At 36.2% G+C, this 17,892-nt stretch overlaps 2 protein-coding genes across 2 annotated transcripts in view; both read left to right on the top strand.

Moving 5' to 3' along the window:
- Positions 1–524, top strand: part of LOC106882935 (serine-rich adhesin for platelets) — a 22,121-nt gene extending 21,597 nt beyond the window's left edge. Inside the window, exon 7 of the mRNA XM_014933780.2 lies at positions 472–524. Within this exon, the coding sequence (XP_014789266.2) occupies positions 472–524 (53 nt within the window). The remainder of the gene's footprint in view (positions 1–471) is intronic.
- Positions 525–5,918: 5,394 nt separating this feature from the next.
- LOC106882936 (THO complex subunit 3) lies at positions 5,919–13,451 on the top strand. Its single transcript, XM_014933781.2, has 6 exons — positions 5,919–6,157; positions 8,165–8,321; positions 9,600–9,804; positions 10,420–10,581; positions 11,415–11,515; positions 12,229–13,451. Exons 1-6 carry the CDS (start codon positions 5,951–5,953, stop codon positions 12,384–12,386), a joined length of 990 nt encoding a protein of 329 aa, XP_014789267.2. The 5' UTR covers positions 5,919–5,950; the 3' UTR covers positions 12,387–13,451.
- The last annotated feature ends 4,441 nt before the right edge of the window (positions 13,452–17,892 follow it).

Here is a 17,892-nt window from a genome sequence, read left to right as displayed (position 1 = left end):
CCAATGTGAGATATCGCTATTTATTTATTTAAGAATCCAATTTTTTCTCTTCCCTCCCTCCCCCTCCTCTTCATCTCATTTAATTTTTTTCTTAGTTTTTTTTAATATTTTTAAATGTGTTGCTTCTTTTTTCTCTTTTTTGTTTGTTTTCTTGTTTTTGATTTATTTTACTTTTTTCTGTAAATACAAGAACATTTCAATGAATTTTTACTACAGCTATTTTGTTGTGTTTTCGTTGTTTTTTTTTATGTTTTCTTTTGTCTGCTCTTATTTTCTCTGCTGCTTTACTTTTTTTACTTAGGTGTTGGTATGTTTTTTTTTTTTACTTATCTATTTGTCATTGTTTTTGTTTTTCTTCTTTTCTAACTTTATTATTTTTTACTCAGCCTTCATCTCTTTTTTAAAACTTTGGAAAGTGTGGAAAGTGATTGTGCTAATATTCTTCCGCACCAATCTGATCATAATTTTTAGCTGCTAATCATTCTTGTTTACAAGCTTTTGACAAAGAGAAAGAACATGGATAGAAAACTTTAAAATCTTTTAATAAACTGTTATTTCACAGTTACATTTGGCATTTCATTCCTTCTGTTAACCATTCCACCAAGGAACCACCCATCACAGCCACCAAGATCAATGACTACATTTCTCCAAAACAAGGATGGAGATCATCAGTTGAATTGAATTTGAAGACATCATGGACTACAATATTCTTCAGGGTGTTGGTTTATGAGCAGAAATTTCCCCCAAAGTGTCTTCTTTGATCAACCGTCTCTGAACTCACTTTGCCTTTTGGAACCAACCTCGAAACTCAAGAACTATGTGGGTGTTATCGTTGGCATAATGACACTCTGAAATCAGAACAATAAAGATGAAATAAATTACAGGAACACCAGAAAAATATTTGTTTTAAGCATAAATCATAAAATGAACAGTCAATGACCTTGTAAGAGTAATAATTAGCAGTATGAAAATAACGAGGGTTATCATTATTTTTTATACAAAACTTTATCCCATCTAACAGCTTCCAATGCCCCACAGCACTGCCAAAAGAAATTTGCTTTGGCAGTGCTGTAGGACATTGGAAGCAGGAATGGCTGTTAGATGGGATAAAGTTTGTATTAAAAAATAATCGATGTTAGTCAATTTTGTTGTTGATCAAGAATTTCTCCATTTTCTGCTTAATTTAAATTTGATTCCTGATAAACTCTTGTTTATTTTTGTTACTGCCTGTATCATCTGAGCATAATATGCTTGCATATGTTTGCCCAGGGTTAAAATAGATAATTTATGCCAGTAGTAAAATGGAGATAGATGGTTATTCCAACCGCTAAGTCTACTAACCCATATATATATATATATATATATATATATATATATATGTATGTATGTATGTACATGAGGGTGCATGGCCCAATGCTCAGGATGTTACAGTCATGATGTAGTGATCATGGGTTTGATTCCAGGACCAAGCAGTGAGCAAAACACTTTAATTCAGTCCACTCAACTGTAAACGGGTCACCATGCAACAGACTGGCCCTTTCAACCATGAGGAAGAGTTATTGTCCTGTCATCAGTGCTACATCCAACCCATTAACTATCCACGTACACATTGTCTAAACACTCACCAAATTTAGCAGTGTAACACAATTGGATTAACCAATCTACAAATCGATCACATTACTGGCAACTTGTATGTACTTATTATTTGTATTCGTTTACAACATGTCATAACTTACAGTATTGGCTTTGAATTCTATGGGAAATCTACAGAGATAAACTTAGAAATGAGAATATCACACTGCTAACACAAAATGAAGACACAATATTGACTTATAAACTTGCAATATACTTAGTAGTATATTATGGTTGCAAAAGCACCTATATGAGGTGGGGGGGTCTCTCAAGAGTAATAACGCAGTATTTGGTGTTCTAACAAGTCATCCATATTAAGTTGAATACAAAGATTACCTTCACAATTTACATTATTTACATTTGACGGATATTTGTCCTCATCTTGTTTGTTGTTAACACAATATTTCAGCTGATATACCCTCCAGCTTTCATCAGGTGTCTTGGGGGAAATTTCAAACCTGGGTTCTCATTTCTAAGGTATTTTTTGATGTAATTATTATTATTATTATTCAGGTCACTGCCTGGAATCGATCTTTGAATGTTGGGGTTAGTAGCCCGCGCTCTTAACCACTATGCCCACAGGCATATGGCATAGTGGTTAAAGGCGCGGGCTACTAACCCCAAGATTCCAAGATCAATTCCAGGCAGTGACCTGAATAATAATAACATCAAAAGATACCTTAGGAATGAGAACCCAGGTTCGAAATTTCCCCAAGACACCTGATGAAGACGGGAGGGTGTATCAGCCAAAACGTTGTGTTAACAACAAACAAGATGAGGACAAATATCCATCAAATGTAAAAAATGTACATAATTCCTCATCTCTTAAATATAAAACTGGAAAGATTACCTTTTAATATATATATTTATATGTACACACACACATACATTACCTGTTTATTCCCTGCATGCCAACAAAAAATAGAGCTCTTCTGCTCTTGTTGGTTTACTAATACAATTATTAATTGCATACGATATAGATGGGAATACAAATTTGAGATTGGACTGAATTTGATATGAATATATTTGATCTTAATTTACGAAGTCAATCAAAGCAACGTTAACAAATTTGTTGTTGTGAGGATGTGCATTGTTACCTCCATGTTTCACACAGTTCATTGGATAATATGTTATAGAACTTAAAATATATATTTTCTCATTTTACATTGTCAATGATGACATTGTCTTTATCCATAACCATCCACAACCAAATGCCATCCATTTGCAACCTAAATGCCTCTTACCAAACCTTTAGCTCAAAGACCCAATCACCTCACATATCAAGGAAATACGAAACTCCACCCATTCTGGCCCTGAAATGGAAAGCTAGTGTTTCTAATGCAGTTATGGATATGGAGAGCTTATGAGATCACTAAGGGAGATAAGCCAAGCACAGGCATGCAGATAATTACTTGTCAATGTGTAAAGAGGAGCAGAAACAACAGATGTTTTTGTGTTTAAATTGATATAAATTTGTTAATGTTAGAGCATGGCTAAAATCCAGCTGGGAGAGACAGAGAGAACCAAATCAGGAGACAGTCTACCATGGTTGTTAATAACTGAGTTAAGACAAAGGGACTGAGGCTTTCAGTAGTTTTCTTTTCAAATTACCAAAAAGTGACTGGAAGACTATCAATTTCTAAATGGCTAAAGTTCTTGGTCAGACAAAATGTGTGATTGGCTAAACACACATAGTAAAAGTGAAACCATTCCTCAGCCAGTAAATGAACAAATGTTTGCAGTTGTAGGATTTAAAAAATAAAGTTTCAGATTTCATCTTAAAAGAAAGACTTCAGAGAAACTGCTACATGATTCTTCATTCATTCTGCTAAAATAGCAGCCAGATCTCCCTCAAGTCACAGCACTGTCTTTAGCAAAAGAATATTTTGAATAATATAGTTGGAACATTCACTATTTTTGATACAAGGATATATGGTCACGGTTAGAATGTCAATGACCATGAGTCAGAAGTGAGTTAAAAGAGATATCGTTTGTGGTGTTTTAATTAAAATTAAATCCACATTATCAACACCTTCCCAATGATAACAGGAAGATACGATTAATGAGCTTTTCATCCTGGTCCTAGTTACATCTACTTTGGTACTTCATGCCAAATAAATTGGTTAAATAATTCCATTGTATCTCAAGGGTTTCATTTTTTTTCTTTAATAAACTTGATAAACTTGGTAACTACTTTGAATCTAACAAAAGTGATACGAGAAATAATTTATCACTGAGAGCTTGTTGTAAAGACTTATGCAGGAAATCTAACTTCTTAGCAATCTCATCATGCTGGCATGGGTCGGACAGTTTGACAATAGCTGACAAGGCCCAGAGCTGCACCAGATTCCATTGTCTGTTTTGGCCTGCTTTCTACAGCTTGATGCCATTCACTAATCAATTTACAGACTGTAGTGACTGTTTTCATGTTGGACCATTACCTGAGCATTGAACATGAAAATCAGTTGTGAACCTGGTAGACTTGAATAGATTAGTGATGACATCTGGTGTTGTTGTTTGTGGTTCCCTTTGATGGATGCAGGCTGAGTGAAATGGTGTTTGGAGTAAGTACGGTCATAGGATTTCTGTTTCCTGGTCAAGAAACCAGCCTTACTAATTTGGGATCCATTCCCAAAACCACAAAACAGAAGCAACAAGGGAAAAAAACTTGAGCAGGCCTGGCTGGCTGGCTTCCTTAGCAACCATATGGTTTCAGGTTCAATCCCATTGCATGGCACCTTGGGCAAGTGTCTGCTACTACACCACTGGATCAACCAATGCCTTGTGAATGAATTTGGTCAGGAAAACTATGAGGAAGCTCATCACACATATGTCTGCATACGTGTACGTCTTTGTGTTTCTGTTGTCTTTTCCCACCACTACTTGACAATCAGTGTTGGTTTGTTTATGTCCCCATGGCAGCAGTCCAGCCCAAAGGACCAACAGAATAAGTACCAGACTGGGGTCAATGCATTCCACTGAAGCCTTTTAAGGGTGTACCCCAGAATGTTTTACATGAAAGCGAAATTTCTTGTCAGAAACAACCCCATAAACGGTGTAAGGAAATTGAAGGAAGACGGTTTAAACTTGCCCTCTGCAAGTTTATTTTATTCAACAGCAATAGAGCTATTTTTCTGGAGAGAAGTATGATTGGTATGTTCAAAAATGGCAATATAATACCTACTTGAAAAAGTAGAGTTAAAGGAATGGATTTGATGTGTGCTTACAGTGTACGACCACTCTGAAATGGACTTCAGGTAATGAAAAATGAAGACCTAAAGAGTTTGACTTCAGTTCACGAATACTATTTTGAATAGATGTTGCATTCAAAATATCATAATGGATGGGTAAATAAGCATCCTTAAAGTGAAACAACACATTGGTAGGTAAACAAAGGTATCAACAAACAGAAGAGAGAGAACGGAACATCACCTTTCAAGTAACTCAGAATAGGTAAAGGTAAGCTTGCCAAAGTTTAATGCAATTTAAATAAGGAGATTAAGATTGTTTGGTGTTGGATATTCATTGCGTACAGTGTTCCTAGTCAATTCAATCACCGTTGCAGGTGGACAGTCTAAATAAATAAATAAATAAACAAAATCCTTTCACTTTTATAATATTCCCTAACCAAGTAATAATACACAATTAGAACATATAAATAAAGAATAAATCAAATATATGAAAACCCCTAAAAAATTTTCTCTGATGCCAATATACAACCATCTACATAAAAAAAGGTTAGAAGACCCTACATACAACAAACTATGAATATACAAGGAATTAGAGAAAAACCCATGTAAACCACCGTTTTTTCTGGTTTGTCCATTTACGCAGGAGCTCTGGGTAAACTGTTATAGTGCATGACCATCCTGGGGACATAAATAATGTGTGGGTAAAGTTTGGTGGAAGTTGATTGAAAATTTTGGAAATGTATGTCTTGGTCAATATACATACACGTTCTGTGATTTGTATATACTGGATAATAAAGTAGATGCTAGCATTCTTCATGTAGTAAGATAAGAGTTTTGATTTATTAAAATTACAATTTTAGTGATGGGAACAAAATCATTAAACCACAAACTTTAATTGGGATTTAAAAAAAAAGTCAGGGGAGACTACTCTGAAATTTAATTAAAATTGATTTAATGATAAAATGCAGAAGTGGAAGGGTTCATCTAATGATTGGCTGTTCCGTGATTACTGAGTTTCAGTACTATTAAGCCTCATCAACGAAGTTGGTGATGGGGGTGTTTTTTTTTATTTTTATACACTGGCTACGATGTAGAACATGGTTTAGTGTAAGTTGCAACCGGCTTCGATGTTGAACGTTGTTAGCCTCGTTCTCAAAATGGCGGCTTACATTGAAAACCTTCAAGATGTATTTAAGAACTGCGACAAAATTAAAGACATTTTGGCTCATTCTGCCAAAGTTCACTCAGTGGCCTGGAGTTGTGATGGTCGGAAGTTAGCATCGGGATCATTTGATAAGACTGTTAGTATATTCAGCTTGGACAGAGACCGTTTGGTAAGTTAGAACCGGCTTTAAACAATAGTAATATTTCGTTCTTCCATCGTCACATGTTGGATACACTTTCAGGTTTGGCAAGTTTATTCGAAAAATTGAAATAATTTGAGGCAATACAGATAATTATTCCACAAAAAATTGTTTATATTAGATATTCCAACAAAAGTCCTTCAATATGTTTCTCAATTCTTGCTAATTTAAACAATTATTTCCCAATGGCAAACGACATTTGTACAGCCGCCTTTTCACTTGCAAAACTATTAACATTTATTTCTGGTTAACCTAAGACATAAAAACGTTTATTTTTAGTGAAATAGAATGGTAACATATCGTAGTTATAGCTTTGTCATAAATATAAACAGCACAAGTGAAGTGTAAGGGTTTTAAGTAGGAATATGAACCGGCTGACGAGTCAAATCGCTGCATGTTTATTTCTTTCCATCCAATGAAACTTTGTCAGTGACCAAATTGTAATTGGTGCCACGAAATTTCTGACACCAAATAATAAATGTCTAAGTGAAGTTAACAGTCTGTGTACATTTTTTTGCGTGACTGTATCGCTTTCCATTCCGTATTTTAGTTTCAAGCGTCGGTCTTGAGATCGAATCGCTTCTCCGGAACAATATTCATGTTTCTTAATAATGTGTGAAGGCTCTGACAACAAAGATATTTCTTAGATGTGTGTTATTGTTATTTTAACAACCTTCGAATGATTTGAATCCTGTAATGTGTGGCACCGAATAATAGTGATTCGAAATAAAAATAGTAGCAGTAGTAATAGTAGTCGTTTTGGTAAATTTTTGCTATCGGCACAAGGCCAGTAATTTGTTGGTGTGGGACCACCACTGCTCGACTGGTTTTTCATTGACTCCCGAAAAGATGAAAGACAAAGTCGACCTCGCCGATATTTGAACTCAAAAATATAAAGACAGACGAAATACCGCTAAGCATTTTGTCTGATATTCTGGTAGGATCGTTAACAAATACTTCAGGACCAAAATACTTAGTGGCATTTTGTCTGTCTAATAATTTGGCTCTGGGAACTTCGTGAAATCTTTTTGGTTGATACAAATTTAATTCGGTGGACCGTGTCTTTAGCTTAATTGCAAATTAGAATTTATGGAACGTTACAGACAACATGAAGCGACTATTTGAACTAGTTTTAGATTCAGTATTAGAAATTTCGAAGATAATTTATGAAATACCCTTTTTTATTCCACAAACACACACACGCGCGCGTGTGTGTGTGTGTGTGTGTGTGTGTAAAACCTGGATAAACCTTTTCCTGGCGTTTATTAAAGGGAAATAACTCGTGGGTGCGCTTATTGACAATGCAACGGAATTTACGCATTGAGCTGCGTCCATGCAGGGGCACGACCAGCATAAATGGTTTCAGTCGAACAGATCGACCCCAGTTCTTAATTTTTTTTAAAAGTCTGATACTTATTCTATAACAGTCTTCTGCCGAACCGCTAAGTTACGAGGGTAAAGACAAACCAACACCAGTAGTCAAGGAGCAGGGTGGGGACAGACCCCCCCTTCCGCCATAGGGCTTCCACACAGCCACGTATGTATGTGTGTGTGTGTGTTCGTATCTGTATGTGATTATCATTATCATCATACGCCTGTTTTCCATGCTGGCATGGGTCAGACAGTTTGACAGGAGTTGTCAAGCTGAAGTGTGGCACCAGTTCTCAATTCTGTTTTTTGGCATGGATGTCTTTCCTAATGCCAACCACCTCACAGTATACCAGGTGCTTTCTAAGTGGCTTTCCCATGGCCAAACATGTTTTCGTGGAAGATTGGAAATGAACAACATATAATGACAGTGATGCACTTTTTACAACTATCATGTGATTCCAAAACAGGGAAAGAGTAACCACGTGTGTGTGTGTGTGTGTGTGAGATAGATAAAGAGAGAGAGAGAGAGAGACTGAGATTGTCTCCTTATATGTCTGTATGTGCATGTTCACAAACAGTAAATTTTCTGTGTTATATTTATTTTAGAATAAAGACTTCACATTCCGTGGCCATGGAGACAGTGTTGATCAGTTGTGTTGGCATCCAAGCAATCCAGACCATCTTGTTACAGCCAGTGGAGATAAAACAGTTCGCATCTGGGATGCTCGTATCAATAAATCTGTTGCCACCGTCAACACCAGAGGTAGGCTTATAAACATATCATATCACTCAAATGCAGCATGACATATTTTGTATCTGTCTGGTTTAGAAGTTCACTTTGCAACCGTGTGGTTTCTGGTTCAATCTTACTGCCTAGCATTCTGGGTAAGCATCTTCTATTAAAGCTTATTTGGCTTGACCAAGCTGAGTAGACGCTAAAGGAAGCCTGGTGCACACACACACATGTGCATATGTCTGTGTCTTTCCATTGACACTATTTGACAGCGGTGGTGGTGGTGCTTATCCTGCACAACCAACAAGTGCAACAGCTCAGTGGTTTTGTCATGTGAAGATGTGGAATGAAGTAGTTTACCTGTGAGGCATCAGGAAGGGCATCTGGCTGTAGAAGACTGCTTCAATAAGTCTAATATAAACCATGCTGATATGAAAACAGACGATTATAATGATGATGATGATGATGATAATGGTAATGACTTTGCTTTAAAATGTTTGATTTTGATTTAAAAGTTTCTTAGTCAACTTTCATATTTACATCAAAGTCTCAGCTGTTAAATTTGTCATCATGCTGGCATGGGTCAGGCAGAATTTATTGAGGTGGATTTTCTGCAACTGGATGCTCTTCCTCTCACCAACCTTTACCTGTTTCCAAACAAGGGAATAATATTTCCCATGGCCAAATGTTCTTCATGGGTGACTGGAAACAAACAGCATCACGTGTATGATGCTGATGCTTGTTTACATGGATGCACACAAGCACACCCACACACGTATGCACATATATGTTGGGCTTCTTTTAGTTTCCATCTACCAGATCCACTCACAAGGCTTTGGCCAGTTCAGGGCTATAGTAGTAGGCATTTGCTCAAGGTGCCAAGCAGTGGGGCCGAACCCAAAACCACATGGTTAGGAAGCAAGCTTCTTAATCACACAGCCACACCTATGCCTAAATAAGAAAATAAAGTAAGATACAATGGAACCTTGGTTCATGAATCTAGTTTGTTCTTGAAGGCTGTTTGCAAATAAAAAGCTAGGAAATTCAAGAGAATGCATGGTGAATTCAAGCAGGGATGTGCACTGAGTAAAAGCAACTAACTCTCCCCTGCTGATACTCCCAGTTTGTTGCGAACCACTGTTACCTGCCTGCATGCTCATTATTGAATACGCTGTTCATCACCTGAGAGGTTTTACGTTTGAAAAATTGTTCATAGGAGTCGTTTGTCAACCAAGGTTTCACTGTAGTTATCTTTGCGTTGTTTTCAATATTACAGCAGATTATTTAGATGATACAAATATGTTTCAGGTGAGAATATAAACATCTGCTGGTCACCAGATGGCAGCACTATCGCCGTTGGAAACAAAGAGGATCTCGTCACATTTATCGATGCCCGTACACACCGTTCTCGAGCTGAAGAGCAATTCAAGTTTGAAGTGAATGAAATCTCGTGGAACAACGAAGGAGATTTATTCTTCTTAACCAGTGGTCAAGGAAGCATCCACATTCTTAGGTAATCATTGTTATTCTTTAAATATCTGCCCTGGTAGTTTTAAAGATGCAAGTTATAGGTGACTCGGTCAATAAGCTGTTGTTGTTTAGCTACAGTTCAGCTTTTGACCATTTTTCAAAGGTGTTCCAACCATGACCATCTTGTCTTTTTACATAATAGACTACATTGTCCAGTGTCTGTTTCCAGTCTTCAGGATACTTAGGTATCATTTAAAGGATATTTGCCTTGGCAAAATGTTGTTTAGCCCCAGGTTAGCCCTGATTGAACAGATCTTCTGCTTTGTCTTCTTTTCCTCCTCCTCTTTCTTTTTCTTAGAACGTTAAACAATGATGATGATGATGAAATCTAAATTATAGGAAATTTGTTAGAACACGAATTTATAAAAATATTTCCAGACGGTCAAGCTTTTTAATATTGCTTTCTTTTAGTAGTTTTAGCAATTGTTACATACCTAATTAACAAGCAGCTCTCTCTGTTATAGATGTGGTGTAAACAATATCAAAAACTCAGAATGTTATCATTCCATGCTTGTGTAGAAAAGAGATGTTATTAAAAATCAAAGACTATTTTCAATTTCTTTTTATGTGATGAATTGTTTTTCTTTTACTTTTTCAGCTATCCTGATTTAAAATTGCAGTATGTCTTAAATGCCCACCCAGCTAATTGTATTTGCATCGAGTTTGACCCCACAGGATCGTATTTTGCTACTGGAAGTGCAGACGCTTTGGTCAGTCTTTGGGACGTTGACCAGTTAGTGTGTGTCCGAACATTTGCTAGGTGAGTGTCTACACAACCAACTTTATCTAATGTATTCTTATTTCCTCCACTCGGGGCAATCCAGATTAACTTTTTGAAAGTGTTATTCATCGTTTTAACGTCCAGTTTTCCATGTTTGCAAGTATGTTGGACAGAGTTTGTTGTCGCAGATTTTCTACAGCCAGATGCTCTTTCTGTTGCCAACCCTCACATGTTTCCTAGAAAAGATAATATTTTCCCATGGCTAGACATGTTTTCCATAGAATATTGGAAATGAATGACACTGCTTGTATAACAGTGACTCTCATTTACAACTACCATGCAGTATCATGATAAGGAGTCACAAACATGCATCAACTTTTTTCTTTCCCTGTTTAAACTTTTGCTACATCAATTCACTTGATGTTCTATTGTTGATCCCTGCCATCTATTTTACATGTGAAGGCATGTGGCTAAACGGTTAGGGTAGTCGGCTCAAGAGGGTAAGGTCATGAGTTCAATACTTGGCAGTGTGTTGTGCCCTTGAGCAAGATATATATTTCGTGCTGTTCCAGTTGACTCAGTTGGCAAAAATGAGTTGTACCTGCAACTAAAAGGACCAGCCTTGTCACATGCTGTGTCCCACTGAATCTCCCTGGGAACTATGTTATGGGTGTGCATGTCTGTGGAGTGCTCAGCCACTTGCATGTTAATTTCATGAGCTGGCTGTTCTGTTGATTGGGTCATCTGGAACCCTCATCATCGTAACTGATGGAATGCCAGTTTTGTTTTTTTTTGTTACTTAAATTCTCTTACTGTTGACATGGAACTAAACATCATTTCTTTTGTTTTTTTGTCTCTCTCTTTTCTCAAAGACTCGACTGGCCTGTACGGACTCTCAGTTTTAGCTATGATGGTAAAATGTTAGCAACAGCTTCTGAAGACTTGGTTATTGATATTGCTGAAGTTGAAACCGGTAAGTAACTTTATCTCCATATTACCTCTGTATATTACTGGAATGAAAACTAGTCATAGAATCGGCTCACTAACCGTTTGTCAAACATTCTAAGCTCTTTTGAGACCAATCTCAGCAGTGAAGCTGCCCCTAGTTCTATGATATAAAGTCTTTGTTTCAAAGTGGCCTAAATTAACACTTTCAATCAAATTTCCATGTTAATTTATGGTTCAAACACCAACTTGATAATGAAAAAATTATTTTCAAAATTAATTGAAACAAAAGCAGCACATTTCAAAAGAAATATGGGTCAAAGTACCTTTATCTTGCTTATGAACGAATCTCTGCATTGTTGTTGCTAGAAATAGCAGTCAAATATGCCACTGATCACATTTCAAGATCTTAAATGAAAAAGGTTACAACAGACAACATAGTCCCTGATGTACAAAAAGATGGTCATGGTTGGTAGGCCTCTCATTGATCAGAACTGGATAACCTAGGGTTGAACACTAACAATTTGCAATGACCTTAGGGATGAACAGTCAGTTTAATTTTGGACATGTGTCACACTTCCCTGTTGATTTCTTGCTAAGACAGTTGTCTCTCTGCCACATTTCTCATTGGTTTAGCACATTCATTAGCAAGCTTCCCAACCATACCTACACCTCTAAATAATAATTAATTATTAAAAACAAAGAAATCAATATTCATGTCTTAATTTTTTTCTTTTGTAGGTCAAAAAGTGACTGAAATTCCTTGTGAAACACCAACCTTTACAGTTGCATGGCACCCTAAACGGTATCTGTTAGCATTTGCTTGTGATGACAAACATGACAGAGGAGACCGAGATTCAGGCATGGTTAAAGTTTTTGGATTTCCAAATGATTCTTGATTAATTTCTTGGAGAGTTAAAAGACATTTTCTTCAGTGAACATTCATTGTTATTTTAATTTAAATGCTTTCATTATGAAATTGTTTGTTTTCAGGCAATGTGTTTACTGTGTCATGTAGCAACACAGGTTGCAAAACAAATAACATTGTTCCCATCAGGAAGTACGGAGAATAATTCATTCAATTTTTAAATATTTATTTTAAAACAGAAGCAGTATTAATTTCAAATAGCAACCTGTGTATCTGACATAATGCATATACATCACAGAAAGCTTAATTAACTGCAGTATTTCTCTCGAGATAGCCTCTCTTGCAGACATACATTGTTGTGCTATCTTGAGATGAATACTGCAAAGAATTACGCTTTCATTGATGGTTCTGCATTGAGTATCATACACAGATTGCTATTATTTTTAAATATTGATATTGCGATCAAATTGTTAAAATCTGTTTGATCCATGTAAGTATCTTTGTGACATCAATTCATAAAGGATAGGCTGTGTGTACAAAGAAATCTGAAATTTTCAAGCCATATCATGAAAGTGCACAATGGGAAAAGCATTTAATAATCAAAAACAAAAAATGAAGAAGATGATTCAAACATAGCTTTATGCAGTAAAGGTTACCAGGGAATACCAGTAATTGGATAAAAAAAAAAAACTCTCATCCAGTTTACTTGTGTTGAGAGCATAAAGGTCTCCGAGATGCATGGAAGGCTGTCGTTTGTATTGCAGTATGTCAGATGGTGTGGGCATAGAGAAATGGCTATAAAATGGCTGATGATGATTGTGAAAGAAAAAGAAACCTTTGTTAAATCCTATCAAAATATACATTAGTATGTTTGATAAAGGAGACTGATCTAGTGATATCTTGATTAACACTACCACCACATGGGCCATGAGTGTCTTTAGTAGAGACTCTGGCCAGGTTTTTGATGTGAGGATAACTTCTTTTCCTCTCACCAGACTCTCAGTCCCTAGAAATGGTCATGAAAGCCACCTGTCCTCTTCTGATCAATAAATTGAAAAAAAAAAAAACTTCTGAAATGAAACCATTTCCAAGATGATCCACTTGTTCCTGTTGTTATATGTATTTGTGAATGGGAGTACAGAAACATTATGTTAGGTCCTCTTTTAAGGTGTATTGTTGCTGTATATAGTCAAACTTCTATTTGCCAAACGATGACAGACTTTAGAATTGTGAGAATCTGATTTGTATTGTGTAGTTCAGATCAGAAAAAGTCTCTAGGTCTTGTGATATCTTTTTTTGTATTGGGGGGAAATGAGACTATATTTGAGTTCACTGCCTTTGCTCAACACAACCCTGTCCATGTAGTAAAATATGAATTTAACACCGAATTGGGGTCACTGACATTAAGTTGGAGGTTAGTTACAACATAATCTATACAGCAGTATTTGGGGTCTGTCCATAATGGAATATAATTGGAACATAATCGAATCTTATTTCTTTATAAATAACAATGGCTTACTGGTGCTGGACTGCTAAACACGCCAAGGGTTCAAATTTTGGTAGTCTTAAAGTTGTGATCCTTTGCAAGTTACATAACTCTGCATGAGGGAATAAAAAGACTTTGAGAAAACAATCTCCATTCTTATGGTTTGTAGTGACAGGATGCATAAATTTTTGCTATTAGCAATATTTGTTTGGAATAACATTCTGTATATCTCCCTTAATGTGGATATACATATATTCTGCTACCAATATTTTTTCTGTGCTTTTTAGCACTATACATCTGTATGAGATGCTTTCTCAAAACAAATACCAGTCGTGTGGCTTTCTACAATAAATTCACATCAATTGTAATATACAAAAGGCTGTTTTGAACTAATAATGAATTTTAATAAATTCTTCATAATTTTCAAAATTAAATGACACCTGGTTGATGCACCTTGCATTCAGCCCCACTGCATGGCACCTTGGGCAAGTCTCTTCTACTATAACCTCAGGCTGACCAAAGCTTGTAAGTGGATTTGGTAGACGGAAACTGGAAGAAGCCCATTGTATATATATATATATGTGTGTGTGTGTTTGTTCCCCACTACTGCTTGACAACTGGTGTTGGTTTGTTTACATCCCCATAACTTAGTGGTTTGCCAAAAGAGACCGATAGAATAAGTACCACGCTTGGCAAAAAAAAAAAAAAATCATTCAAGTACTGTGGTGAATTCATTCGATGAAAATCGAAGGCATTGCCCCAGTCTAATGATTGAAATGAAAAAAAAAAAACAGGATATTTCCAAATAACCACAGTGACGAAATGCTTAATGCGTTCATATAAGAACTCACTGATATGTATGATGTAATACTTGCTGCTGTAGTTTCTATATGTTTCAAAGGGCACTATGCTGCCGCAGCCAGCGTTTTTGGCATTTCCAAGTGAGCAGTTGGATGGTATGCAATCATGATTATATTTCTCTGGATAGGCAATTCCTTAGAGAAGGTTTTGAATGAGTGAGTTTATATTTATTGCATATTTAATCACTTTAGTGACATGCTCTCTGGAATTGGTGGCAGTGGTGGGGGGAAATGTCTTCAAGTATGTCATTTTAAAGAGGCCCATTACTCTGTTTTTCTTCTTTTCTTTTCGGTTGTATTCCTCCAGGATATCCTCAGTAGCCATAGTGTTAGAATATTTCTATGAAACTTTTTAACTCTTTTAATTCTTGGTAAAAGAAAAAAAAACCCAGAAAAACTCTTCCTTTCAGAGTGTTGCTACATCATTTTAAACCTGGTATCATTATCCTAACTGTACATGTAGGAACCTTTTATTAAGGCTGTCTTCTAAACACGGTCATAATGCAGAGTTATTTTATTAAATTCCTCCAGCTTGTTGGGCTGTGGAGTTGTTAAGAAGTTTGTTTCCCAATCATGTGGTTCTGGGTTCAGTTCCACTATGGTACTTGTTGGGCAAGTGTCTTCTTCTATAACTCTGGGCTAACAGAAGCGTTGTGAGTGGATATGCTAGATGGAAACTGAGAGAAGCCCATTGTGTGTGTGTGTGTATGCATATATATATATATATATGGTATTTGTGTGTGAGACTGTCTCTCCGCTTTGTCATTGTGTGATAGTTGTAAGTGATGTCCTTTATTTCCAATCTTTTGAGTTGTATCTTGTCATGGAAACAGGTGAGGGTTGGTGACAGGAAAGGCTTCCAATTGTAGAAATTCCACCTTTTATGCCATTGAATATAGCGACTATTGCTGGTGCTATTTAAAAAGCGTCCGGTACACTCTGATAAGTGTTTGGTGTTAGGACTAGGCAATCAAATAGCAGTTGTTTTGGGATGTTTACAACATCTAAGGCATTATAAACAAACACATCCAAATTAGGTTGGATGTACTAATTACTACTTTTTTTACAAAAGCTGCTTCTGTTGCTAATATATACACAGCCCACCAGCTTTCTGCAAAACCTCTCTCTATTATTCTATATCAGCTTCACTGATTTCCTGTCCGGCATTCAGCTTGTGATATGGTGAAATCATGTGACATGCTGTCTGCTGTTGTTCTGATAGAATTTTGTCAACCGATAACAAAATTCTGATATTTTTTAGCATCCATCATCCACACAAAATGACTTTACAGCAGTCTAAGGTGTTGTAAACAACACATCCAAGTTAGGTTGGATGTGTTCATTAATATTAGTTAATGATTCTTGTTGTCTTTTCCTCACCACATAATTATTTTTTATTAGCTTTTTAATGCTCCCTTCAGTATTTATCTCTTATTTGTTACTTGTTTCAGCCATTAAACTGTGGCTTTGCTGGGGCACCATCTTGATGAGTTTTTGTCAAACAATTGACCCCAGCACTTGTTTTTAAAAGCCTGGTATTCTATCGATCTCTTTTGATGAACTGTTAGGTTAATGGGATGTAAACGCACCAACACTGGTTGTTAAGTAGTGGTGGGGGAAACAGACACAAACATATACATATGACAGGCTTCTTTCAGTTTCCATCTACACTCACCAGGCTACAGCAGAAGACACTTGCCCAAGGTGCCACACAATGAGACTGAACCTAAATCTCTGTGGTTGAGAAGCAAACTTCTTACCACCCAGCCATGCCTGTGCTTATTCTGTTAATATTAGCTTAAATGTTCTTTTCTACTCTAGGCACAAAGCCCGAAATTTTGGGGAAGGGGGACAGTTGATTAGATCGACCCCAGTACACAACTGGTACTTAATTTATTGATCCTGAAAGGATGAAAGGCAAAGTTGACCTCGGCGGAATTTGAACTCAGAACGTCAAGACAGAGGAAATAGCGCCAAGCATTTCGCCCGGTGTGCTGACGATTCTGCCAGTTTGCCGCCTTTTACATTAGCTTAAATGTTGCCCTTGGATTCATTTAGTTGGCATTGAAATTCTTCAGTGAGTTCTGTGGAGAAAGAAATTTCTTTTCTGAGACTTTTAAGATGAAAATAATATTTTGAGACCCAGAGAGAAATGTCTAGAATGCATTTTAATACAGTTAAGGAAACAAAAAAAAAAAAACCCCAAAGTATGATAAAAGTCAAACTTTATTTTATCATTGCTTCCTTTTTTTTTCTTCCTTTTTTTTTGTTCCAAACAACATATAGTTACAGAAAAAAATGACATCCCCCCCACCAAATCCCTTTCCAAGCAACATAAGGATAGAAAAAAACAAAAAGAAAAAAAATCTAAGACTTGAGAAAACAGTTCATACTGGAACGATATGAAGAACTGTATCAAGTGAATATAATTATTATTATTTATATTATTACAAGAACATATAGGAGGGGGTGGGGGTGGGGAGAAACACTTTTGTTGATGCCTCAACCAAAGATGTTTTATTTTTTATTGTATTTTTTTCTTCATTTATTGAAATTGAGTACATTAGATATATACATAGGTATATACACACAAAATATATATATGGGTATATTTATATATGTATATACACACATACATATATACACACACATATACACATAATATAGAGGGCAGAGGAACATACTATATTCACACTATATATATATAATGTATATATATATAAAGCACACAAATGCACATTATTACAATCACAAAGAGTAGAGAAACATACAGACATGTAGAATGGAAAGATTTGGTTTAACTGTTCCCTGACAATTTAAGCCTCCTGCCTCTCTCTCTCCTCCTGCAAAATGTCATCAGTGAGCTAAAACATTGTAGTCCTGTGTATTGAAATACAGAATTGTCTCGACTAGAACCTGCTGGTTGCAACAACAGCTGCCCATAACACCTGAAATACACTGCAAAAGGTCTGTCCCTAAATAGTGACTTTGTTTCGGTGTAAGCATTCACTTTCTTTTGTACATAGATTTTTGATAAGGAAATCAAATAGAACTTCACAATTGTTTGCATACACACATTATACATTACATTGTATTATTAGTTTTGCTTGCATGAGAAAGGGACAAGAGTTATATAATCACATTCATTGGTTTACAGTTGTTTCCGCTATACGGAAGCTATAAGAGGTCAT

This window comes from Octopus bimaculoides, chromosome 18 (assembly GCF_001194135.2).
Source record: "Octopus bimaculoides isolate UCB-OBI-ISO-001 chromosome 18, ASM119413v2, whole genome shotgun sequence".
NCBI lineage: Eukaryota > Metazoa > Mollusca > Cephalopoda > Octopoda > Octopodidae > Octopus > Octopus bimaculoides.
This window is presented reverse-complemented; position numbering and strand designations above follow the sequence as displayed.